The following is a 24,377-nucleotide window of genomic DNA, read 5'->3' as shown; positions in this document are numbered from 1 at the left end:
ACATCCCTACTTTATCAAAAAAAAAAAAAAAAAAAACTATATAATAAAAAAGCTTGTCCAATTCAAAGTTTGGTACTGCCACTAATTGATGTGACACAATATACTGTAAAGTCAATTTAACCAACTCATTTAGAATGTGACACCAATATGAATAAGACTTCACTTATAATATATTATTCACACATACTTTATGTTACAATGAGGACAAATATGAATACCAAATATCAATGTCATATTTCTAGACCACCAATCTCACGTTCTTAAAAATTTTTAAAACAATTATTTCCTTTATTTTTCATTGCCTTTATTATTATTATTATCATTATTATTATTATTATTAACTCAATTACAAAGTTTTACAAATGTGTTTCATAAACATCCTTACTTAAATTAGGATGTGAATTATCCATTATAAAATATATTATAATTATATGGATGTGAGAGAGAAATTGAAAGTAATTATTTTCTGTGCCACTTCAAGAACTCTAAACCATAGTGTTTTAAAATCCAACTTGGGGTTGAAACCCATCAAAATGATCTAGTCTTGGGTTGACCAGTTTGACCTGTAGGTCAAACTGATGTTCAAAGGTTTGAAATCTAATAAAAATACCCTTAAAGATTCGGTAAGTCCACATAGGTTTCGAAATCTTGCAAAAACACCTCGAACACCACCATTTGTTTCGACAAATAGGGCATGTTTCCCGCAACGGCAACACTCCTCATTACTACGAAAACACTTCCCTTAGTCTCTTGACCAAAACTCATCACACCTCTCCCCTGTTTGCCTCCCCAATCGTCAGCAACATAGGGCTTTTTCTGGGGACATAATTTTGCGATTTTCGATCGTTTTACTCATCGAAAATCGTCGTCGTCCCCACCATTGCACTCACCGACTATTCATCTTCAAAAGCCCTAACATTTCAACATTTAATTGTTCATATATTAATGTCTTAATTTCTAGTGTTTCAATAAATAAGAAAATTTGTAACCTGATCTGGTGAAGGCCTTAGGTCCCAGTTCAATCGACCAGGTTTTAAAACACTGCTAAACCATTAATTGCAATAGAATAATAATTAAAAGCTTGTGTCGAAAGTATGAAACTTGATAATACTTATGAAACTTGATAATACTTAAATAAGGTTTGATTCATCATCACCGGACTGAATTAATATTTTACAAATGAATCTAATTGTATTGAAACATAATTAAGACAAAATTAATTTGAGGACATCCTGACTAGAGATTTATTAGTTGAAAGTACAATACAAACATTTAAGTGCTTTTCTATGTCACTTCAACAAATTTTAAACGGTTTATGGTAATAGATTGATAACTATAACTAACAACTAATGTTGAAATTATAAGCCAAATGTTTAAACTATTTTTTGTGTCATCTCATCAAATCCTAAACTGTTGATCGCTATAAAATTTAAGTTTAATCAACCTAACAAGTACGTAATTGTTATACAACTGTCTCGTAACATTTGTAAAATATCTAGGCAGGTGGATATGAACTAGTTATGGAAACATGTGCAATAATTTAGATAAGAAATGCAAAACATGTGCAATAATTTAGTTTAGAAATGCAAAACATGTGAAAAATGAGGAGATTTGGTGGGTTTGGTAATTGGATACTCTTCTCCTTTTGGAAGATCTCTTGAAAGCAAATCACCTATCACCCACAAAAAACACACTTACAACAAACACATGTATGTCATGACTCATAATATTCTTATGGCCCCATCTTTCATCACTTAATTGTTACTTTTAGGCCCACTTTCAATTCTGTATTTTCAATTAATTATGGAATTTGTCATTATTATAGTTGAAATTTGCCATTATTATAATAAAAGTGTGTTGACAAACGTTGACTTGATCGTTGGAATTTGGTTAAGTAAGATTCATTATTGGTAGACAAGATCAATTGTGAGTTGATCAATTATAAATTAATCCGTTGTGTTTATGAGTGAAAGTTTGTGAAAAAAGTTTGTGACCATAGCATCATTGTGCTATTATTATTATGTTACTTGTGGGTATTGAGTGTAACCATCATCAAATCAAGTTGCAAGATTGGGTTACTGTTAAAAAATATTCTTTATATTTTACCAAAATTTCATATAATGCAGTAATAATAATGTTAAAAGATATTCTATATTAATTATTAATTAATAAAATATCTGGTAGGATGCTGAGACCCGCTTCTTAAGATCCTCAAAAGACAAACCAAAACTTTGGATTTAGCTCACGTGACATGAAACTCCAATCAGTTTTCTCCTATAAATTTTCTCTTTTTGTTTGTAAAACTCAAAATTTCTGACCTTTGTTTTCCTTCTTTTTGTTAATCATGGGTATCTCAAAGTGGATTCTTTTGTTTGTTACTACTCTGCTTTTTGTTAGTCCAAGTTTTGTTAGATTTTCTTATGGCGCTTTGAGCTCAAATGGGTTCTCAGATATTCCCAAAAAGCTGTTGGATTATGCCAAAAGGCAGGAGCTTGTGGATTGGATGGTTGGTGTTAGGAGGAAGATACATGAGAATCCTGAACTGGGTTATGAGGAATTTGAGACTAGTAAGCTCATTAGAGAAGAGTTGGATAAAATGGGTATTAAATATAAATACCCAGTTGCAGTTACTGGTGTTGTCGGTTTCATTGGGACTGGTGAACCTCCTTTTGTTGCAATTAGAGCTGATATGGATGCTCTTCCCATGCAGGTTTGGTTCAATTCTCATAGTTTACTTTTTGTTGACTCAAAGAGATTTTTTTTTTTTTTTAATGCTGTTGTTTGATTGCAAGATGTTTTATGTTGTTTTAATTTCGTATGTACGTTTGGTTTAGTTTAACCATTAGGCTGATATTGTCAAATGAGATGAGTTCTGAAAATGGATGATTTTGGTTGTATTTTCATAACTTATTTTAATTAAGTTAAAATGCTTAAATTTAGTGATTTTGTTAGATTTTTTGTATTTACAATGATGTTGTTTGATGACAAGATGCTTTTGCTGTGATAGTTTCATTTGAGTAATTGGCTAATATTTTGTGAAATAAGATGAAATTTGGAAATGGATATTTTTGTTGAAATTTGAGTTCATTTTTTTTTTTTTTATTGATTTTAGATGACTACAGAGTCACTTTACATTTTTATGTATTACACGATGATGATTGTGTGGCCTCTTGCCTTTCATTTGGAAACTTTTTCTTTGGTTGAAGAAAGGAAGTTATTGAGAACTGGACTGATGGGACTGATGTTTTTGATAGGAAATGGTGGAGTGGGAGCACAAGAGCAAAGTTCCGGGGAAAATGCATGCTTGTGGTCATGATGCCCATGTCACTATGCTTCTTGGTGCTGCAAAGATCCTTAAGGAGCACCTTGAAAAGTTAAAGGTCGGTTGCTTTATTGTTGCCTGTTAAGCTCTACTTCTTTCTGGACTAAGATACTATTTCTTTGATTGTGACTCTGAAACTGGAATATAGGATAGATAACTGATTTTACTTACGTGTTTCTTTCATGATGATCGGCTTTTGATGCAGAAGTCTAATTTTCACTGTGTAATGCCTTTAAAAGTGGAATATTCCAAGAACAGTATTTAGGAGCTAAAAGTGATTAAGCCCTCAATTTCTGATTAGGATTATTTTTTGTTGTTCTGTTCCCTTTCAGATAGTCATTTTGTGACTTTATTACCATGTATGAAATGCAAAAATGCATACCCTGGACATCATTGTTGCAAAAATTGCCTCTGATTTCCGCAGAAAGTAGAATTTCTAGCCCAACACTGTCAGCTTTTTATATTTTCACCCTTGTCTTTTTATCCATTTCATGTTGAAAGAAAGCGAGAGACAGAGGGATTTTGATATGGAAATTTCTTTCTTTCATTTCTTAAAAGGTTTTTGAATTGGGATGCATCAGTTGAATGTTTATCTTTCTGATTCTAATTCAATATTGATCAGGTCATGAACTGGGTAATGTTGGACATTACAAAGTGGCACATTACTTCTATTAAAATTTTGAGTTTTACTGGTGAAAGCTTCCAAGTTTAATTTCCTCCTTCCTCTTCAGAAGTGATAATTTCAAACTTTTTAGTTATTTGTTTCAGAAATACAAAATAGTATCAATTAATGTGATGAACAATGTTTCTCTTTAAAAGTTTGAAGTATTGAAGCTTCCTTGTTCTCACTTTTATAGATACCTGATTTTGAACCATTTTGTTTTTTCACTAGGGTACTGTTGTTCTTGTTTTCCAACCTGCTGAAGAAGGAGGTGGAGGGGCAATGAGAATTATCGACGCTGGGGTATTAGAGAATGTTAAGGCTATCTTTGGGTTGCATGTTTCACCTGATATACCTGTAGGTCAAGTGGCCTCCAGGCCCGGTCCTCTGTTAGCTGGGAGTGGCTTCTTTGAAGCAGTAATTAGTGGAAAAGGAGGTCATGCAGCCATCCCCCAGCATTCAATAGACCCAATATTGGCAGCTTCTAATGTGATTGTAAGTTTGCAACATCTGATTTCACGTGAAGCTGATCCACTTGACTCACAGGTAATTTCTTCACCTCCAAAGTCTCTTATATTTATGCAACGTGTTAGCTTCTTTTAGAAATTTTTTTTCTTATGATACACGTGCACCTATAATTATATAGGATGATGTTTCGTCTTTGTATGGCCTGCATCAGCCTTTTTAATCTGCTCTAGGCTGTTGTTGATGCCTAGTTTGGATTTGGTACCTTAGATGTTTGGTTCTCCTAATTACACAACATCATCTCACAGTGGAAACCACTGCTTATACTCTCTGAAGCATATAGTGTTTTAGATATATCTATCCAGGTTCTTCTCAAAGTGGTTGTGACAATGTATTGTAATATGTCGTGGCAAACTGTTTTTTACTGGCAAGAAGTTGCTATTGCATTACTTTTTAGACAGCAGACTACAGATTTATCATGTTTATAAGCTCAGATGTACAAAGCAGAATTCTGGCAAATAAGCAGATATTTAATCTGTTAATACATTGTGAAGGTCATCTCTAATTTACATAAATTTGGTCCTCTAGAATTTCTGGATGTTACAGTAAGTACACTTTGGGTGGGTTCGACCACCAAGTTCATTCTATTGTCATCTGATCATTTATTTAAGAAGTTGTTCCTCTAGGGATTGATGAGAATGAGAAATAGAACATGATCTCAGTATCCAAGTGGCAGCCAAGAACAACTCATTTGTTTAGGGACTCTCCAAAAATGCCATTACAAGATCAATAGTAATTTAAGCTCTTGTGAAGTACCTGACAATCTTATATGCCTTCTTTAAGGAGAGAAATATCATGATACAGATAGTGGTTTGACTTTGATTAAATGCATCTCCTATAGACTTTTTAGTTAATATATTCATGATTTATTGCTGCTTCTGATAGTATGTTTCTAAGAAGCATGGCTCATGGCTCATTAATTTATAAAGCATCTTAGAATGGCTGCACTATTCTGAATCCAGTGTTTTAAACATTAAGTTATTCACTTGCAGGTAGTGACAGTTGCTAAGTTTCAAGGGGGTGGTGCATTCAATGTCATTCCAGATTCAGTCACTATTGGTGGCACCTTCCGTGCGTTTTCAAAGGAGAGCTTCATGCAATTGAAAAAAAGGATTGAGGAGGTTAGCAGTTGAATAGCTTCAGCTTGTAGTAAACATCACTGCATATTGTTCAATAATTCGTAATTTGATTAAATACCAGAAAGCACACAGTGTTCATAATTGCACATATAACACATATAGTTCTTGATTTTTAACCTATTAAGTTCGAGAGGTTCTTACTTTACTTTTCCCACCTAAATGATCTTTTTATCAGGATAGTTCTCTGAATTATAGATGGATTGTCAACATTTTAGCTAGTGGCCCAATCTAATGGCATCTCTTTCCCATTAGATGGGCTAGATGATGCAATCGTGGGTTTAATCTCACTTGGGTTGGAGTATTCGAGTATTATCTAAGACTGGAAAAAATTATTTAAAATATTTTAAAGGGTTTTCTTCAATAGGATTTGCTATTTTTATCATCTGGAAAGACTGATTCATTTCTGTTACAGGTTATCACAGGACAAGCTGCCGTGCAGAGGTGCAGCGCAACTGTTACCTTCCAAGAAAACGGTAAAGCTTTCTTTCCTCCAACTGTGAATGACAAAGACTTGCATGAGTACTTCCAGCTTGTTGCTGGAGACATGATTGGAAACCAAAAAGTTAGTATTATGCAGCCATTAATGGGTTCTGAAGATTTTTCATTCTACCAAGAGGTGATGCCTGGATACTTTTTCTTTCTCGGGATGAAGAATGAGACACTTGGGAAGCTTGAATCTGTGCACACACCCTACTTCACAGTCAATGAAGATGCACTTCCATATGGCGCTGCACTTCATGCATCACTGGCTTTAAGGTATCTTCTTGATTTCCAACCAAAAATTTCTTCGCCAGAGGGAAAACATCATGATGAACTGTGAGTTGCTGATGGACTGTCTTCCTAAATCCTAACGAGTCTAATACCCGGCATTGGCTTAAATTCTTTCACATATGGAAGTGAGATTAATATATTCTTATACCGTTTTCGCTCGTAAATATGAATTATTATGCCAGTTTTAGTCAAATCTTATCATCAGAATTACAGGTTTGCTTCCCAGAAAATATTTTTACGCTGTTGGTATTGGTTTTGGCTAGGCAAGGAAGAACGTATGCAATTGTCAGTATCAAATCAAAATAATCTCTTTTAGAGTTTTAGTCGTTCATCTATTTCAAATCATGTTTCTACCAGATTTTCTGTCTTCTTTACTAATTGCAAGTTTGCAACAGACATAATCTCTCTGTACGTGATCCCTTTTTTCTTAACTAGAACTGACGCCCCAAACGAAAGATTGTCTTATGTAATCATAAACTAAATTGCAGTATCAGAGATACAGCATAACAAACCCAGCTTGCTCCGTTTATGCCGAAGCCATCTTTAAGTGCGTAACTGTCGAAATCCAGAAAATGTCCAGAGTCCCTTTATCGAGTAGTTTAATGTCAATCTCAGTTACAGCCAAACATCTCAACATGCAGAATCATTCTTATATATATATATATATATATATATATATGTTGCCAAATTGGAGATTGAATATTTCTTTTAATGTATGTTACAGTAACATTACATTTGATGGGCTGATAGCAGATAACATAGCATATTATTGTTTAAGGAGCTTTTCTAAGAAGCTTAATGTAGAATCTAATTGTCTGTACTATCAAAATTCTTTGAAGATTAATGGTTAAATAACCTGTAAACTCAAGGCACAAAGTCATGAAATACCTCCTAATGTAGACTGGGATAGCGCGTGACTAAACTATCATTGTCCGAAACTCTTCCCCAGTTGTGCATCTCAGTGACCAAGCGTTGATCAAAATCCTAAAACTTTGGGTGCCAAATCTAATAGAGGTTCCAGAGCACTAGGAGCAAACTTTCTTGCAAAAAGGAAACAAAGTGAGACTTGCTGGTCATTGTAAGTGCAAGTTTCACTTTCAAGAATCTTCTTCAAAAATTCCTCAGTTATGTCTTGTTTCCCAAACGTAGCAGGGTGAGCACCGCCTCTCGACCAATCTGTCCAGGTAAGGGTCCGGTTAGCCAGAAGATGTGGTGTTTGAATGGTCAGCATTGTAGGGAAGTAGTGTTCATCAACATAACATCCTGGAACGCAGAAATCTCTGAACTTAGGATAGTAGGTGATGTCTCCAACAATGTTGATTGCCAGCATCCGATTGACTTCAAACCACTGAGACCCTTTTCGCCACTGATTGAGTGTGACCACAGGTGCCATGTTCCCATCATACCGCCCTCTTCCATAGGGTCCAGGATCATCATATGAACTCATAAAACTATAATTGGATCTTGATAAGTAGTAATAAACAACGGTGAAATTCTGGAGAGGAATGCATGCCTCAGACAGAAGAACAAACCATTCATTCGAAAAATCAAGCAATGCATTCCCTAGGAGTCTTCTCTCGGCTTCACACATACTCATCATTCCCCATTCAGCTGGCTGCAAAGAATGGAAGGATTCATGAATAATCATATCTGTATAGAAACTCAAGAAAGAGCAAGCAAATCAACATAGAAGAAGAAATAAGAGATCAATTCCCATTAAGCAAATGTTCTTATTAAATTAGTCCATTCATTCTTTTAAAAAATTTCTTTAAAGAAATCAAAATGATAAAAACCTAGCATTCAGAGACACAGGGATCCAACTCTTTCACACTGAATCTCACATAAAACCTTCAATCAATTCAAGAAAAAGAAACAATTATGCAAAGAGAAAGATGGTGAATACCTGACTTGGGATTTGTCTCTTGTAAAACACAGAAGAAGGTGTAAAATTGGCAACATAAGCTGGATGTGAATGAACATAGATGGAATAATGCTCCGAAGGGCCGCCCTCGAAGAACTTTTCCCAGAAAGGTGCCAGGGGCAATGGCCCCTTTGTCAAGAACATGAAGGCAACCTTGGGAACTCTTTTGAATGGATATTCCTTCATTCTAGGATCAAATGAAGCCCTCCATAACAACTCTGTGTCATTCATTGAATGTGACAATTCTGCTGGAGGCCTAACCAAGGATTCTATACTAAGTGCATCTTGAAAACAAGCCTGAATAATGGAGGGAGCTATAGGAGCAATATATTTCATTGACAAAAATTTCATAGCATGCATACTAATGATCGAAATTCCAAGCCCCACGACAAAACACATCAAGATAACTTGAACAAGTCTCAATGGCAAAGGCCTAGCTGGGGCTGGGGTTGGGCTTGGTCTAATAGGAGCCTTACCCTCTTCTATTGACCCCATCAATCTCGACTGCATATCTTCACCTCAAACGCTTTCTGGTTATCAAATTTTCTAAAAACTGGAATCCAAAATCTTCTTATAATGAAAAAATTGCAAAAAGTTTGAGTTTTGCCATAAGGGTATTTAAGTTTTGCATTTCTAGGATCATCATATCACACAATATCATCAAAATCTTACATACATCAAATTCAAAGATCACCACAAACAAGCATACAAAATCATTCCTTGACAAATGGGTACTTACCCAGAAAAGAATCTTTAACCACTAGAGGTACAAAGTTTCAAAGAAACAACAAAATTTTCATCCTAGCGTCTTGACAAATGCAGCTACAGCATGTAACATGATTATTATGAGAAAGAAGATGAGACACAACAGTTACCATTTTCCAATAATGTTTTTAATGCTGTTATGAAAGGTTGAAAACGTTTTAAGAAACAAGAGATTGAAATTTGGTTAAGACTTTTGCATTAATTCTTGAAAATAATTGAAAACAATAAATGATCTGCAACAAAGAAGCTTTGAAACTTTCATGGGAGGAGTTGTCAATGAGTTCTCTCAACGTGGGGTGTTTTAAAACTTTCAGGTTGGTCAAATTAAAGCTTTAAACATATTGTCCTTATTGAAGAAAGAGAGAAAGGACAAGTGTTCAGTTCGGAGAAACTTATTACAATCTGATTTTGTTTTTGTATTTTTATGTGTGGCGATGTTGTAGGCATCAACACTAAACTGACTGATAAAAATAAGGTTCATCGGAAATAACGGTGAGTATTGAAATTGTCACCTTTAATCAAATGAAATCTTATTACCTCCATTAAGCATTATGTTTAAGGCTGTGATATTACAATATTATCAAACTCGAACCATTTTTAGAAATAAATAAATAAACTTAGACTCGGTATGTTTAAATATAAGTGTTTCAATATCAACATATATGAGAGGTTGAATTTATTTATTTATTTATTATTATTTTTTTCATTATGAATTTGGACGATATTGGTTTGAAAAATACAAATGACTTTTTATTCAAACATTATATTAATTAGAAGTGGACTTTCTTATACATATAACGAATTTCAGTAATGTGTTATGATTGTGACAATGAAACAATTTTCTCATTTCAAATAACATATATTTGATTAACGTGTAATGTCGAGATTGAATCGTATTATCTAATGCGTTAATCTTTTATGTCAATTAGAAACATGTAATCACATTTTTTTTAATATTTGTATTAATTTTTGGAATGATTAAAGTCACATAGTATAACCATTACTGGATGACTTGATGGTAAAAGAGTTAAAAGAGTTTCATGAGCTATTGAATTTGAGTATTCATTCCAAACACTAATAAGGGTGATTAGATTGATAACTAACATTAAGTAACATAATTGTATGGGGTGATTAGATTAGCAGGCATGTTTCATAATTTTCTTAAATTTAGAACTCAAAAGTACTTTTGCATGTTAAAAAGATTGCTAATGTCTACCAAAAATTATTAAACTAAATTCTTATTTTCTTGAATAATTCATTTCTGAATCACAATCCAAAAGATATTGAGCTTTATTGTAGATTTGCTGTGGCTTTTTGACTTGCAAAAGTCCACTTAGATTTGAATTGATTATCTTATCATAAGGAATTAACTAAAACTTTACTTCTTAAACCAAAGGCATAAGGATATTATAGCAAGTACCAGAAACATAAAGAATATGATGCTTTTTTGAGTTAACGATTTTTTCTCATCCAAATAATGGCTTAATGACATTTTCTCACCTACAAACTTTTAAAATACCATTTTACTGTCCAAATTTATATTCCGACAGCAAATAAAAAATAAATTTGATCTAGACTGTTGGGGCTTTTAAAGAGAGAAAGTTAACGAGTCTTTTGGTGGTGAAATGTTGAATTTTGATGATTATAATTGATTAAAATTTGCCTTGGGAGAGACAGTTACACAAATTCTAATCGCTTGATTGTCGACGATTAACGAAAAGAGTAATGTTATGCTTACTCACGACCTTACTAACCATCTTATTATCCTTTGTTAAAATTACATATGGTACCCATACTATGCGTATGGTATTAGTACTACACTTTATATTTATACATGATAGTAAAATGGTTAATAAGATCGTGAGTAAACATAATATTATTATAACGAATGTAACGAAAATAAGGTTAGAAGGGTTTTGATGAATAATGATAAAAAAAGAGAATATGATATGATATGATGTTAGGTCACAATAATGGTAGAATTAAAAATAAAAATTATATTTAGATAGTAAAATAATATTTCAACCCTTTATTTGGATATAAAATAGTATCTTACTCATACTTCTCTTTTCTGGGTTCCTTTTTAAAGTTTTGCAGAATAAGATCCCTGTTGTTATGTTTTAAAATAAATTTTGCGGCATCTGATTCTTGTGTCGTCTTCCAGTTTGATTCAAAATGAATTTGATTCATGCTGAAATTAGTTTAAACAACAGAATACAATGCTTGATATCCACATGAACTGATATCAAATTTCCATCCTAAACCAAACAAAATTGTTTCAAAAAAACAAATTTCAGTTCATAAAGAAGGATAACTAAGAAGTAGTAGGGCTAAAGAAGTTGAATAAAATAGAAGTGTTTTTCTCTTTCGCATGAAACTCCATAAGGCTAATCCAAAACTGCACAGTAACTTTGAGTTTACTTCTCTGAAGAGTTGGGTCCACGCTTCTTTCCGAAGCCAACAACTGCAGAAATGAAAAGCTCTAGTATTAAGAATTTAATCACAAACAAATGCATGATAACATACTGCAAGCATGGTTTGAAAACATCATTACTAATGCGGGTCAAAATTGCATCTGTGAGTATGTGGAATTGTTATTCCAAATGACTATACCTATAATGGTATTCGCTGCGGTTTGGTCTAACTACAGATTCCCTCGGTTTGATAAATAGACAGGAGATTACTCAAGAAAGGTTTTCGAGAAATGAAATTTTATCATTGATGCCCTATATGCCACCCTTTCAAAGTTCAAGTGTAGGACATCAAAAACAATAACCTAACACAGAATATGCCCATTACAAAACAAAGGATACAAATCATGATAACTGCAACATAGAAGAATAATGGCTTAGAAAGGTATTGAATCTATGTTTTAATGGATCAGAAAGACCATGTGAAATCCAATACCACATTATCACAAAGGAAAAAAAATGAACTAAACGTAGCCATCATTAGTAATAATGAAGCTAAAGAAAAAAATGGTGATCTCAAAACAGCATAAACACACTCGCAGTGGGTGCATTCAAGTTTCACAGGTCAGCGAGGGCCATTTGGAATGATCCCCACAAATTGAATGCATCATTGCAATTTATCCTATGCATTTCGTCCTGGTTTGACTATCGTTATGAGATCAGTTTTTACTGCAATATTTACTGCACTTTCCTTCCCCATTTCCGTTCACCATTTTCCAGAGAACCAAACAGAATACCATCATTCCTCAACTGCATTTGGGAGCGCTGAGCACTGCCAAATTTGCTTCAATATTTACTCTTTAATGTTCATTAAAATAAGACACAATTGCTTTCCAGGAACAAAAACAATTTTCGGTTGGACATACACTAAACTAGATTTTTTTTTCTAGATGTACTTCGTGAAAGCACTTACCAAATCAAATAAACATATACAGAACATCAAAAAGGATTTGTTAGAAGGTGATTTTAAGTGCTTTAAAAAAGCACTTATCTCAAAAGCAATTCTCAAATCAAATAAACACAAACACAACATCGAACCAATACTATCCATAAACATAAATAAAAAATAAAATTAAAAAAAAACCCGAAAGACATAAGCAGTGAGGATTGATTACTGACCAGCAGTGACAAAACGGCGATTGTACTGCATGCGCTTGTGGGCACGTCCACGTGGCTTCTTCTTCTTGTCTTGCTTGGCCACCTTCGGTGTCTGACCTCTCACCTTTCCGGCACGTGCCAGCGATCCGTGCACCTTACCTACACAAAATTAAAGCAGTCATAAGAAATTCAAAGACAGCGAACCAATCTAAATCGCTGGACTTCGTGAACAAGCGAGGGGGATTGCAGTTACCCATGGCTGATTGTCACTGTATCTTCTTCGTCTCGGAGAAAGAGAAAGGTTGCACGATTTAGGGTTAGGGTTTTTGAAGAGGCGATATTTATTTGGGTTGTTTGCGTAGATCCAATGGCTGGGATCAGCTGGTTGATGCAAACAAAAACGACGTCGTAGTTTTCATATCCTAAATAGGTAGACAAAAGTACCCTCCGCGCATTTGCATAATCACGAAAATGCCCTATATCACAAAAACCCAACCGCTCCCTCTCCTGCTCCGCCCTTTCCCTCCTCAAAAAAAAAAAAGAACCAACACCCAAAATGCAAAGCCACACCTTGAAACATCTAACATGTCCATGGCTTCTAAAATTCCGCTCTGCTTCATGCACTATTGCCTCTCTCTCTTTCACTCAGCACCCACAACCAGAACAGCAACAAGAACAAACCCAATACAGCATAAACAACAACAACAAGAGCAAAAGTAACAGCAACAAGGGTGGTTCATACTTTCCAAAGAGGGGGCAAGAACTTGAGCTGGTATGTGAGAGCTTAGCTTTTAAAGGGAAAGGACTGTGCAAGGTGGCAGACACTGGCTTCATTGTTCTGTGTGACCGTGTACTCCCTGGTGAGAAGTTTGTTGGCCGAGTTACACGCAAGAAAGGAAATTACGCTGAGGTTTGTTGATGTTTGTAGTTTAAAGTTTCAAGCTTAATTGTTGTTGTGTTTATAATTCACAACATTGTTGTGGGGTTTTTTTGGTTGCTGAGAGTATTTGCAAAATTGGGTCTTTGTTTTTTTTTTTTTTTTGTTTATTTGTGCTCAGGTTTTTACTTTGTTTAAGTAAAGAAGTCTTGAAGTTTTGGTTAGTTTGGTTCTGTTTGATGAGAAAATTTGTGGTAAATATGGATTTTAGACCTCATTTCAGTGACTGTCCAATCGGTAAATATTATGCTAAGGCTTTTACTTTTCTAAAAGTAACAAGTCATGAAAATGTTTGTTGGTTCTGTTTGATTAATGAGTAAATTTGAGGGGCATAGGAAGAAAAGAAATGGGAATGTTTGATTTCTTTTTATGTGGAAAATGTTAGGGTATAACATAAATGGTTTTTGTAACGGTATTGTGGTAGTGCCTAGCATCTTATTAGTTATATGCAAAGTCAATGTGGTAAGAAATTGTGGATTATACACATCATTTTAGTATAATAAAGTGGGTAATTGGTAATTGTTTCCATTTTTTCCTTGTTTTTACTGGCCTAATTATGATACAGGGGGAGGACCATTATGCTGCCCATCTTTGTAATGTTAATTTGCTCTCTTGAAATTGCAGGTGACCAAGATAAAGACAATATCTCCTCATTGGGATGCTGTGGATGCCCCTTGTGAGTATGCTTCATACTGTGGAGGTTGTAAGACGCAAAACCTGTCTTATGAGGCTCAACTTAGAGAAAAGGAACAACAAGTCCGTGATCTGGTGGTACATGTTGGAAGATTTTCTGATAAAGACCCAGAAAACTCTTGCGTTATGAAGCCCATTGTTCCCTGTGGTATTCAATTTAATTATAGAAATAAGGTTAGTGTAATAAACTATGTCCAATTTGGCTTAGTTAAAAAAGCCATTGTTTCTCTGTGTCTTATTTTTTTTCTTCAGCTTTTGGTAATCTTTATATCAAATACTGAACCTACTATTGGTGTGAAATTACAGAGAGAGCACTTATATTTTATCAGTTTCTGCATAAATGTAAATAACTTAATGAATGAACTAAGCAGAAATTCTCAGCTTCTAATTTCTTGATTCTGCAGATGGAGTTCTCATTTGGTTCTAAAAGATGGTTGCCTAAAGAATCATTTGAGAAAGGGGATGGTGAAGTGAATTATGCACTAGGATTACATGCTCCTGGCTTTTTTGATAAGGTTTTGAACGTTGACAAATGCTTATTGCAAAGTGAGCCTGCCAATGTGGTATGCTGTGTTTTTATTTTTACAATTGAAGTTCTTTATTCTTATGTGCATATGCTATATATTAGCTTTTGCCTTTAAATTTCCAGGATAAGTTTACTTAACATGTGTAGATAAAATCAGAGATCTCTCATTTATACATGTCTTCTATGCTGATAGTGGCACCAATAATATCATATAGAATTCCACATTCATTAATAAATTAGGAGAAAAATACACTAAAGGTGTAAGAATCTTTATAGTGTACGTAATGAGCTTTGAGATGTTTGCTGAGTCTAAGCTGCATGCACTCAGCAGGCTGCAGAGTGGTAACAGTAAACTCCAATAAAGCATGAGTGTACTTCAGGATATGCAACTTGGTGAAATATTCTTTGGAAGGGTTTGAAGTAGCCATCACATTTGGCAGGATAAGCTAGATCAGGGCAGGTCTATTTTAGATGGTTGTAGATGATTCTGAAGTTGGTGAGGAATAAATGAGAATAATCTGCAAAAGCTTGTGATATATAAATGTCAATGATATTTTCATGCTAATCAAAGCATCTTCATGTTCTTTGGTTGCTTGTATTATGCATGCTAAGATTTGCCACTTCTAAAACTCAACATTGTAAAGTTAGTGGGTTCATATGGATTAAAGAACATTGCTTTATCCTGCTGTTTAATTTCTGCAGCTTTTAAGTTATGATTAAACCATTATTTATTGATTAAATTATTTTTGAATGTGTGGGAGAAATTGACTTTTGACTGCTCTTTGATCTCATTTTATTACATAGGTCCTTGCTGCTGTCCAAGATTGTTGGAGAGACTCACAATTAGGTCTGTCTCCTTATGATGTCCACTCTCATGCAGGATTCCTCAAGCATTTAATGCTAAGATCTGGAAGGTACTTTGATTACTGTAGATCATATCGTCTTCAATTGCTTACATTCAGTATATACTTTGGATATTTCATTTGATTACGTGATGGCTTTTAGCATATTTTGCACTCTCTGAGTTCATGGGGCTATAGTTGTTGTAGAAAGCTATATCCCCTTAGATTTAATTGCTATATTACTCTCCAGGGATGTGAAGACTGGTCTGCCTGAACTCATGGTCAATTTCGTAACATCTTCTTACGAACCAGACCTGCTGAAGCCGCTGGTTGAGAAAATATCTTCAATTCCTGAAGTGGTTTGTACAGGAAATTTCAAATTTCAATATGTTTGAAAGCAAGCTTTTTGTGATTTTCCTTGTTATAGTGAACTAGAATTTGTGTGACTCAGATGCTTTGGTTGAAATAATTTTGTTGATAGGACTGCAGGTTGAATAAATTTGACCACCAAACTGGTTCCAGCCTATTAAGATCAGTTCTTTGTAATCAAAATACTGGATAGGGTCAGGTCCTAGTTGGTTGGATCAACATTGATTTTTTAGGGTAATGCACATAGTTGGTTGGTTCAACATTGATTTGATAGCCTAAAGCAGAAAGCGAAAACATAACTATGTGCGTATGACCAAAAGATATTGTGCCCATGAATTATTCAGTAATCCTTTGACTTGCACTGGTTGATGTCTTTTCTGTCTTTTACTTCTGTATATTTGTTCATCTATTTTTGAATTACCTGGTCCTATGTTCATTGCCTTTTTACGTTTTCATTTATCCATGTTTCTTTCTAAAAAAAATTTCTGATGATTGATAGGTTAGTATTATGAATAATGTCAATTCTTCTGTTGGTAACACATCTGTTGGGGAGGAGGAGCACACTTTATATGGGAAATCTACCATCACTGAGACCTTAAGAGGGCTTACGTTTCAAATCTCAGCCAACTCTTTCTTCCAAACAAATACTCACCAGGTATGCCAGCCCATGCTTGCTCCAACTAGTATCCTCTATCTCTTGCTTAAATTTACCGTATAGTTTCGTGGGTTAACTGTAAATGCAAAGATCTACATTGTTTAGGCAGAGGTTCTATATAAACTTATTGAAGATTGTGCTGGTCTCAGAGGAGATGGCTCAGAAATTGTGCTTGACCTATTTTGTGGAACTGGCACCATTGGCTTGACCCTTGCAAGAAAGTATATCTCCTCACTTCATTAGGTTTTACTTGTTGAGTCTTCCCAGTCTATTATTTCTGTTAAATTGGTTTTTAAGCTTAAGAGTATCTAAAATCATCGTCTGCCATTGTCATTCCTTGTTGGCAGGGTTAAACATGTTTATGGCTATGAAGTAGTTCCTCAAGCTATATCAGATGCACATAGAAATGCCACATTGAATGGTATTTCTAATGCTAATTTTGTCCAAGGGGACCTCAACAAAATTGGTGAAAATTTTGGCAATGAGTTTCCAAAGCCCGACATTGTCATTTCAGGTCGTCTTCTCTATCAACTATAGAATAATTTGATTATAAGACATGATTTTGTTCTTTACTGATAATTGATAAGCCTAAGCCAATTAGATACAGACTACACTGTGATACAGTTTCTTTTACATTGTTCTGGTCAGGCAGGGAAGTTGAATGAAATGAAATTTATAATCTTCATTATTTGATATTTACTTCAGTTAGAGATTGCACCCAATACTATTTTCTTTCTTTCTGTTCAGTCTATTTTTTCAACTTTTTTGGTTTAATGTCACAAATCATGCAGATCCAAACCGCCCTGGTATGCATATGAAATTGATTAAGTTCCTGCTAAAGCTTAAGGCACCACGCATTGTTTACGTATCGTGTAATCCAGCCACATGTGCACGTGACCTTGATTACCTTTGTCATGGTGTGGTATGTATGTTTACCAATAACTCTTGTTGTCTTTCAAGCTCTCTGCAGTCATAACTCTAGAAATCCTTTCTGCAGACAGAGCAAAATATTAAAGGATGTTACAAACTCAAAAGCCTACAGCCAGTGGACATGTTCCCTCACACTCCGCATATCGAATGTGTTTGCCTACTGGAACTATCTTGACCTTTGGCCGCAATTATCATGTGCCAACCTTTCGAGCCTAGATTTTGATTCATTGTCAATCTCTCAAGCAATTCTCCTTGCATATTCATCCTAGCTGCTCGGTTGCTCGCAAACTTGGCAGCTGATAGATCATTGTGGGAAAATATCTGGTGGCGTGATTTTCAGCTATGTCGTTAATTTTAGTTTCAGTGTTTATAGTTACCAGGATAAAGAACTTGATCATTGTTGGTTGATGGAGTTTGTTGATTAATGTTAAATAAATAGCTCGAGTTCCATATGGTTAGTCCAAAATCCAAATTTATGCCCCATTTGGACCTTCTTTGTTATTCAACTTTTGTAACTTTATTCATGTACTGTGAGAGAAGTTTCAAATAAAATCTAAGTTTGAAGTCTGGTTAACTTGATCATATCTTTAGACTCTCAGAAATGATTATTGCACCAAAAATTTTATTCGCGAGCCCCAAATTCCATTTCTGTAACAACTTTACCTGAAACTTTTATTTCGTATTTAAGATTATATCATATTATACTTTACTGATGAGCATGTTATTTTCACGGTTTCTGTACATTTGATGTCTGTGACACTATGAGGAATTGATCCAGAAAATATTGTACCTAATGTGACAACCTTCCAGGAAATTGTAATTTCATCTCACTATCAGTAAAAGATCAATAGTTTCTGATAAAGAAAATTTAGAAAAAGTTCCTGCTATAATTCGCATGTTGCAGACAATCCTGGATACTCAAATAAGTGCCAATTCTAAAGCAAAGTTGTTGCTGAATACATTACTGAATAATACTAGAGCAGAAATACCAGAAAAGTCTCTGCAGATTCACTTGTGGCTATATTCTTTTGGTTTAAGCCGAAGCTTTCAACCATAGGCAAGGAGTTCAGTGCTGTTTCATTTAAAAAATCTACTATCTGTAAACAGTAGAAAACTAACTTGGAAAGGAAGCAACTTCACAAGGAAAAATGAATCCTTTTCAATCATTGAGTAAATGTACATCTTTCGAAAGTAAGTTGTAAACATATGATTACTGATACAGAAGTATTGAATATTTGATAACTTAATCTGTTTCCCTTCATAATGTCTTATAAGAACCAAATATGAAGCGAATTGCAAGATACATTAATCATAGTGTTTTCTTTCTTCTTGTATGGACTGGAAAATCCGAGCAGCTGATTCTGTTGCTAATCTACTGTTATGCGGTACAACTTTAATCACCCGACTCTGCTCCTCACTGGTCTGAGCATTAATATCTGATGCTTGAACTATTGGTTCCATGGGGAAGAGAGGAAGTGCATCCCCAGTGGCTCTTTCAGAGGGACTACTTGCTGTACTTCCCTGTATCTCACTTTCTTTTGAAGCCTGAAATTTTCCAAAACAACGAGAGATTGCTCGACTCATCTGACTTGACATGTTCTGTGAATTTTGATGAGGCATCATGAAGTTAGTGTCCACCATTGAGAAATGATCGTCCTTTGACCGGGCTCCAGGAAACGGACTCATCTGCTCATCCACTGAACCTGAAACAGATGGATTCATTACCGGCATGCCGTATGGTGGAAAGTAGGTCTGACCGAAAGGAGTCGATCCCAGAAGAATTCCAAGCCCTTGGTGGTGAGATGCTGGAATACCATAAGCTGTGTTCAAGAAGTCTCCACTAGAAGGATTTAAGCTCATAGGACCACAGCTGCCATAAAATGGTGCCACAAAGCCTGCCGTTGGGGGGCATGGGCCTGTGTAGGGCTTATAAACAAGTCCTTCTGAAGGTGACATTACGGAAACTAACCACTGATTTCCAGGGGGTGGGAAACACCACGGAGATGGTTTGATGTTCCTTGTTGGAGCTGCCGGTGGTTCATTTACCAAATAATTTGATCGTTGGTTAACAAGTCCTTTGCTGGTGTCAGTGTTGACAGAAGAATGAGCAAAATTAGCAACTGCATTCTCATCTGCACATTCAGCATTGAGATCTGGGTTCTCAGACTGATCTTTAGCCTTCACAATACGGGGTGTTGTTTGTAGATCATACTCAGCTCGCAATCTCTTCACTTGAGGTACATTTAATGAAGGTTTGTCTACATAGAGATTATCTTCAAACAACAAATGTGGTGATTTGGCAATCAATTTTTGTACCTGTTTCAATTAAAAAATCCCATTAAATTTTGTTTTCCTTTCACAGATTTCGATCAGAAACCCAAGAAAGCATGAATGAGCGTTAGTTTTAGAAAATTATCAGCTTACCTTCATAAGTCTATGCAACTCAAATACTTGAACCGCAAAGACTCTTTGTTGGCTGAAAGAAGCAGCATAAAAGTTTATCAAGATCACTAAATAATAATTAATATCATGCATTGCAAAAAGTTAAAAATTATAACCAGATTAGGATCATATGATTTTCAAAAAATTATCGATCAAATTATTCAACCACAAGCAATATATGACTGTATCCAGGAAGCAGGTCTGACAACATAATACAAAATCTAATAGACTTTGCATCAAGCAATATCTGATCTAAAAGCACTAGAACAATTCGATTTGGAGTTGCCCTGCATGACTCTTATCATTCCGCCTTCCCCCATTTCAGTGATAAAAACCTAAATCAATCCAAGATTAATCAGTCCAAATCAAGCACAGATCATAAGCCCTTACTGCCCCTGAGGAAACTCATTGAAAGACAATATTGAGATTATCATCCATGGATGTTGAACCTGTTGCACAAGCTTATGGGCACCTAGTTACAATGTCTAGGTCAGGGCTGAAGATACTACGTACAATACAAATACTGCAGACATCTGAAAAGGACCATATAACTTGCTTGGCTAGAAAAAATTACAAAGATAACCATTCATAAATTAAAAACAATGAACTAATCTTTTATACGGATGATAAGAAGTAGATGTGTTCATTGAAACAGCCAGATGGAGATACTTACTTGATGATAGCTCTTCTCGCTTCCCAGAATTCCTGCTCACCAATGACTCCTACAACATCATCAGGGGAAATACCCAAAGCTGATGACGAATCCACCATTGAGGTATTAGAAACATCATCACGTCTGTCTACCTCTCTCACTTGCACGGATCGGCCATTTTGCTCTTCAAGGCACTCACTGCCATTTTCAAGTTCATGAGGACTACTATTATTATCTCCGGGTGACAGTCTCAAACATGATTCATTTCTCACCTTATAAGAATTTTCCTTATTCATGTCCCTCGTGGTTTCCATCAAAATGCCATCTCTAAGGGCCATCTCGTCCCTCAAAGCCTCACTCTCTAGATGTAAGCGAGCATTAGTCCCATGTAAACCATTTAAAATATCAATCGAACTCCTTCTATTTTCTTGGTTCAAAGATGAATGTGCTTTCTTTAATGATTCTGAATGCTTAACTTTAGGTACTAGTCTAGAAGACACGTCTGCTAAATTCCTGACTCTACCCAATGGGATTGGCGTAGACTTTCCCTCAGGGTCCTGACTTGTCTGAGAAAATTTTACATTCTCTTCATTTTGGTTCTTCAAATGAGATTTAGAATTCAGATCTCTAGGGCCAGATCCTTTCTTCAGCTTGTATTCTCGATCTTTGCTGTGTTGTCTATTGCTACACTGTGGGGCTATTCCTAACTGGCCAGAGCTGGAAACTCTAAAATCATTCTCATCTCCAAATTTCTTCAACGCAAAATTCCTGAAGTTGGAGAAGTTACCTTGTTTAAATGAAGTGCTTTTAGCAGTTGATGACAATGGTCCTCCAGTATTCAGACTCTGGTAATTTGTAGGTGTCATGGTTTTCCATTGTTGATTTGTCATCACAGTGTCCCGCTTGATACCACTGGACCCATAAGAATGAATTTTCTCAGGCAAAAAAGGAGGTGCAGGGGAGTTGCAGAATTGGCTAAACACACTCCTTTCATGATCACCACCCTTCAATGATGAATATAATCAAACCATCAAAATTGCGCAGTACTTAAAATCACACAGCAAGTTACTAATAAAATCAACATAAGTTAAGACCTTCCATCAACAATTACCACACAAATCAGAAAAGCGCTTCTTCTGAAAATCAAATAAATTTTCGACTAAGGAGAAAAAAAGCACCCTGAAAGGGTCAAAACAATATAAAGGGTGTTCTGAGATCACATCTACAATCACATTGCGTAATTAAATGAATAAGAATCCAAAACGTATAAACCAAAACTTGTTCGTGGCATCACAACTCAATCAGAACTGAAAGTTCATGATCACAAGTACAAACTACAAGTAATGGAAACAATTACAGATATGAACTTAAGGATTTTTACAAAAAACAACCATAGATATTCAAACTCACATTGCTGGATGACATTGAAGGAACCAAGCTACTGCCACTGCTAGATGGAAGAGGCAACATGGATGCTGAGCCAGAACCTAACCTTTGAGATGGAATACTTAGCTGTTCATAGAGAGCCATTTTGTTCCTTGGAGGCGCCCTTGGCCCCCCTTTTTCTGTATCGTTCACATGAAGCCTTGGAAACATAGGACTAGTCACCTTCATCTCATCTTTTCCTCCTCTCATTCTCTCCACTCCTCTCCTCTCCTCTCCTCTCCTCTCCTCTTCTAGTCCTTCACCACAAATTCAACTCACTAAAACCACAATTTCTTCCACCAAAATCACAACATAATCCCATAAAAAACCCAACAAAGTTTGCCAAATTCACAGCACTCAAAGATCAACACACCTCAAAGAAACAAATCCTGTGGCTTAAAACCATAAACCAACAACAAGAACACATGAACAAGCACACCAACAACACAAACCAACCTAGTTGATGAAATCAAATCCTCAGGCCAAAAAGTTCAGAACCCGTCTCAGAGAATCACCCATAATCAAGAATCCATCAACAAACAGCAAATATGGATTGAATGGAGGTGGTGGCAACATAGAATGTAATGTCAGGTAAGAAAACAAAATAAACAAAAGCACTAAAGTGAGATAGATAGATAGATATTGGCTCATATAAAAAGATTAGATTCTACTAGCTACAAGAGGGTTGCTTTGGAATTCCACGACATCAAAAAGATAATAAAAGAACCCAAAAAAAATAAAATAATAAAATAATAATAATAATAAAAAAACAAAACAAGAGCTAACAAAGAGGTGTGGGCAATGTAGGACCCAATTAAGTGGATAGAATCACACAGCTGAGTCTGAAGAAACTTTCTCTTCTCTTTATCCTCTACAGTACTTGCATGTACAATACTTTCATTAAGGAACGACATTAGCGGATTATGATCCGACGTGTCGACACCCAATTGGTTGTTCAGTACAAGGATTAAAGGAAATAGACAGAAGCGACTGAGTCTGAGTAAAACCTGGGAGTTAAAATTAACCACATGTTAATTATGTTAAAATTATGGCCAATCTTTTAACGCAAATTCCGATAATGAGGTTCTGTCTTTGAGGACCAAAGTGATTGTTTTTACTTTTCTTACTTGAAAGTACGATGGGGACAAGGTCCACGCGCAGGTGGGGGTGTTGGGGTGAGATTGTGGAGGTTTTGAAGGTGGGGTTTTGGGAACGGACTGTGGTGGCGCGTGGTACGAGGATGCCGTGGCGTTTGAGCTTAGTTTTAACTAGTTTTGGAAACTAAGATTGCGTTTGAGTTAATTTTAGCATTCATAACACGTGGTTAATTAAAGTAGGTACGCAAGTGTTGCCCCAATTTAAGACGGATTAAATCAAGCTAACCAATCAAATCCAACTTATTTATTAAAATACAGAATCAAATGGCCTTAATCCCGAAGTTTGTGAGTCTTCTGAAATAAGAAAAAAATATTTATCTATAAATTTTAGATGTTAAAATAATAAATAGAAAAACAATGGACTCAATCCACATATTTGATTTGTGAGGTTTATGAAAGAGTAAAGGACGTATTCCCATCCTGGTTTAACATAATTTTAAGTTGATACTCTTAATTGCATTTATTCAAGATTTTTATTTTTGAAGTAACAAACGTAATTTCAAGTTGATATTCCTAATTGCATTTATATTGTAACGTGATTGGGGTACAGTCGAACTGAGTAGCTCGTGAGCTACTTGGGATCGACTCGTGACGAACTCAAGCTCGACTCGTTGAAAATCAAGTAGTTCATGAGTTCGAGCTCATCTTCAAGCTCATGAAAAATGTCGAGCTATTAGGATTCTAGGGTTAATGAATAACTGATTCAGTGATGAAAACTTAGTAACAGATCAACAATCAAACTCATGACAGATAAAATAGAGACAAGTAGAGAACAAGACACAGCAAGATTATAGTGGTTCGGCTTTACAGCCTACATCCGCTCTCCAAGGCTCACATTAGGGATTTTATTATCAATCAAGAATGTACAGTGATAAAGTTTTCATCAGAACATAAGGTAAATCATCAAACAAGGAAAGAACACACCGATTAGAGAAAACCCTAACTAGCTCTGCCCAAAACTCTGCCCTTTCTCTCTGGACAAGCATGTGTTAAATACGCATGCTTTACTCCTAGATCATCAGCCATCTGTCCTTGATTCTCCATAACTGAAAGCTTGCTGGATCAATTCTAGAACT

General features: G+C 35.4%; 5 protein-coding genes across 5 annotated transcripts; 2 read left to right on the top strand and 3 right to left on the bottom strand.

Moving 5' to 3' along the window:
- The first annotated feature begins 2,199 nt into the window (after nucleotides 1-2,199).
- Nucleotides 2,200-6,774, top strand: LOC116127080 (IAA-amino acid hydrolase ILR1-like 4). Its single transcript, XM_031412751.1, has 5 exons — nucleotides 2,200-2,710; nucleotides 3,255-3,380; nucleotides 4,215-4,529; nucleotides 5,501-5,629; nucleotides 6,060-6,774. Exons 1-5 carry the CDS (start codon nucleotides 2,345-2,347, stop codon nucleotides 6,465-6,467), a joined length of 1,344 nt encoding a protein of 447 aa, XP_031268611.1. The 5' UTR covers nucleotides 2,200-2,344; the 3' UTR covers nucleotides 6,468-6,774.
- A 324-nt stretch (nucleotides 6,775-7,098) lies between these two features.
- On the bottom strand, nucleotides 7,099-8,834 carry LOC116127103 (glycosyltransferase BC10). Its single transcript, XM_031412771.1, has 2 exons — nucleotides 8,322-8,834; nucleotides 7,099-8,033 (listed from the first exon to the last, which is right to left on the bottom strand). Exons 1-2 carry the CDS (start codon nucleotides 8,832-8,834, stop codon nucleotides 7,395-7,397), a joined length of 1,152 nt encoding a protein of 383 aa, XP_031268631.1. The 3' UTR covers nucleotides 7,099-7,394.
- Nucleotides 8,835-11,278: 2,444 nt separating this feature from the next.
- Nucleotides 11,279-13,048, bottom strand: LOC116127160 (40S ribosomal protein S30). Its single transcript, XM_031412818.1, has 3 exons — nucleotides 12,927-13,048; nucleotides 12,695-12,832; nucleotides 11,279-11,568 (listed from the first exon to the last, which is right to left on the bottom strand). Exons 1-3 carry the CDS (start codon nucleotides 12,928-12,930, stop codon nucleotides 11,522-11,524), a joined length of 189 nt encoding a protein of 62 aa, XP_031268678.1. The 5' UTR covers nucleotides 12,931-13,048; the 3' UTR covers nucleotides 11,279-11,521.
- A 161-nt stretch (nucleotides 13,049-13,209) lies between these two features.
- LOC116127090 (uncharacterized RNA methyltransferase BT_0643) lies at nucleotides 13,210-18,190 on the top strand. Its single transcript, XM_031412762.1, has 10 exons — nucleotides 13,210-13,583; nucleotides 14,235-14,477; nucleotides 14,708-14,866; nucleotides 15,634-15,743; nucleotides 15,922-16,030; nucleotides 16,540-16,695; nucleotides 16,801-16,916; nucleotides 17,043-17,209; nucleotides 17,487-17,617; nucleotides 17,693-18,190. The coding sequence occupies exons 1-10, from the start codon at nucleotides 13,230-13,232 to the stop codon at nucleotides 17,798-17,800; spliced, it is 1,653 nt and encodes a 550-aa protein (XP_031268622.1). The 5' UTR covers nucleotides 13,210-13,229; the 3' UTR covers nucleotides 17,801-18,190.
- A 574-nt stretch (nucleotides 18,191-18,764) lies between these two features.
- LOC116127088 (protein HEADING DATE 3B-like) lies at nucleotides 18,765-22,784 on the bottom strand. The gene is made up of 4 exons (XM_031412760.1): nucleotides 22,130-22,784; nucleotides 20,741-21,723; nucleotides 20,050-20,101; nucleotides 18,765-19,941 (listed from the first exon to the last, which is right to left on the bottom strand). Exons 1-4 carry the CDS (start codon nucleotides 22,352-22,354, stop codon nucleotides 18,931-18,933), a joined length of 2,271 nt encoding a protein of 756 aa, XP_031268620.1. The 5' UTR covers nucleotides 22,355-22,784; the 3' UTR covers nucleotides 18,765-18,930.
- Nucleotides 22,785-24,377: the final 1,593 nt, after the last annotated feature.

The sequence above is a fragment of the Pistacia vera genome, unplaced genomic scaffold (assembly GCF_008641045.1).
Source record: "Pistacia vera cultivar Batoury unplaced genomic scaffold, PisVer_v2 Contig189, whole genome shotgun sequence".
Lineage (NCBI taxonomy): Eukaryota > Viridiplantae > Streptophyta > Magnoliopsida > Sapindales > Anacardiaceae > Pistacia > Pistacia vera.
The sequence above is the reverse complement of the archived record's forward strand: the minus strand, read 5'-3'. Positions and strand labels throughout refer to the sequence as shown.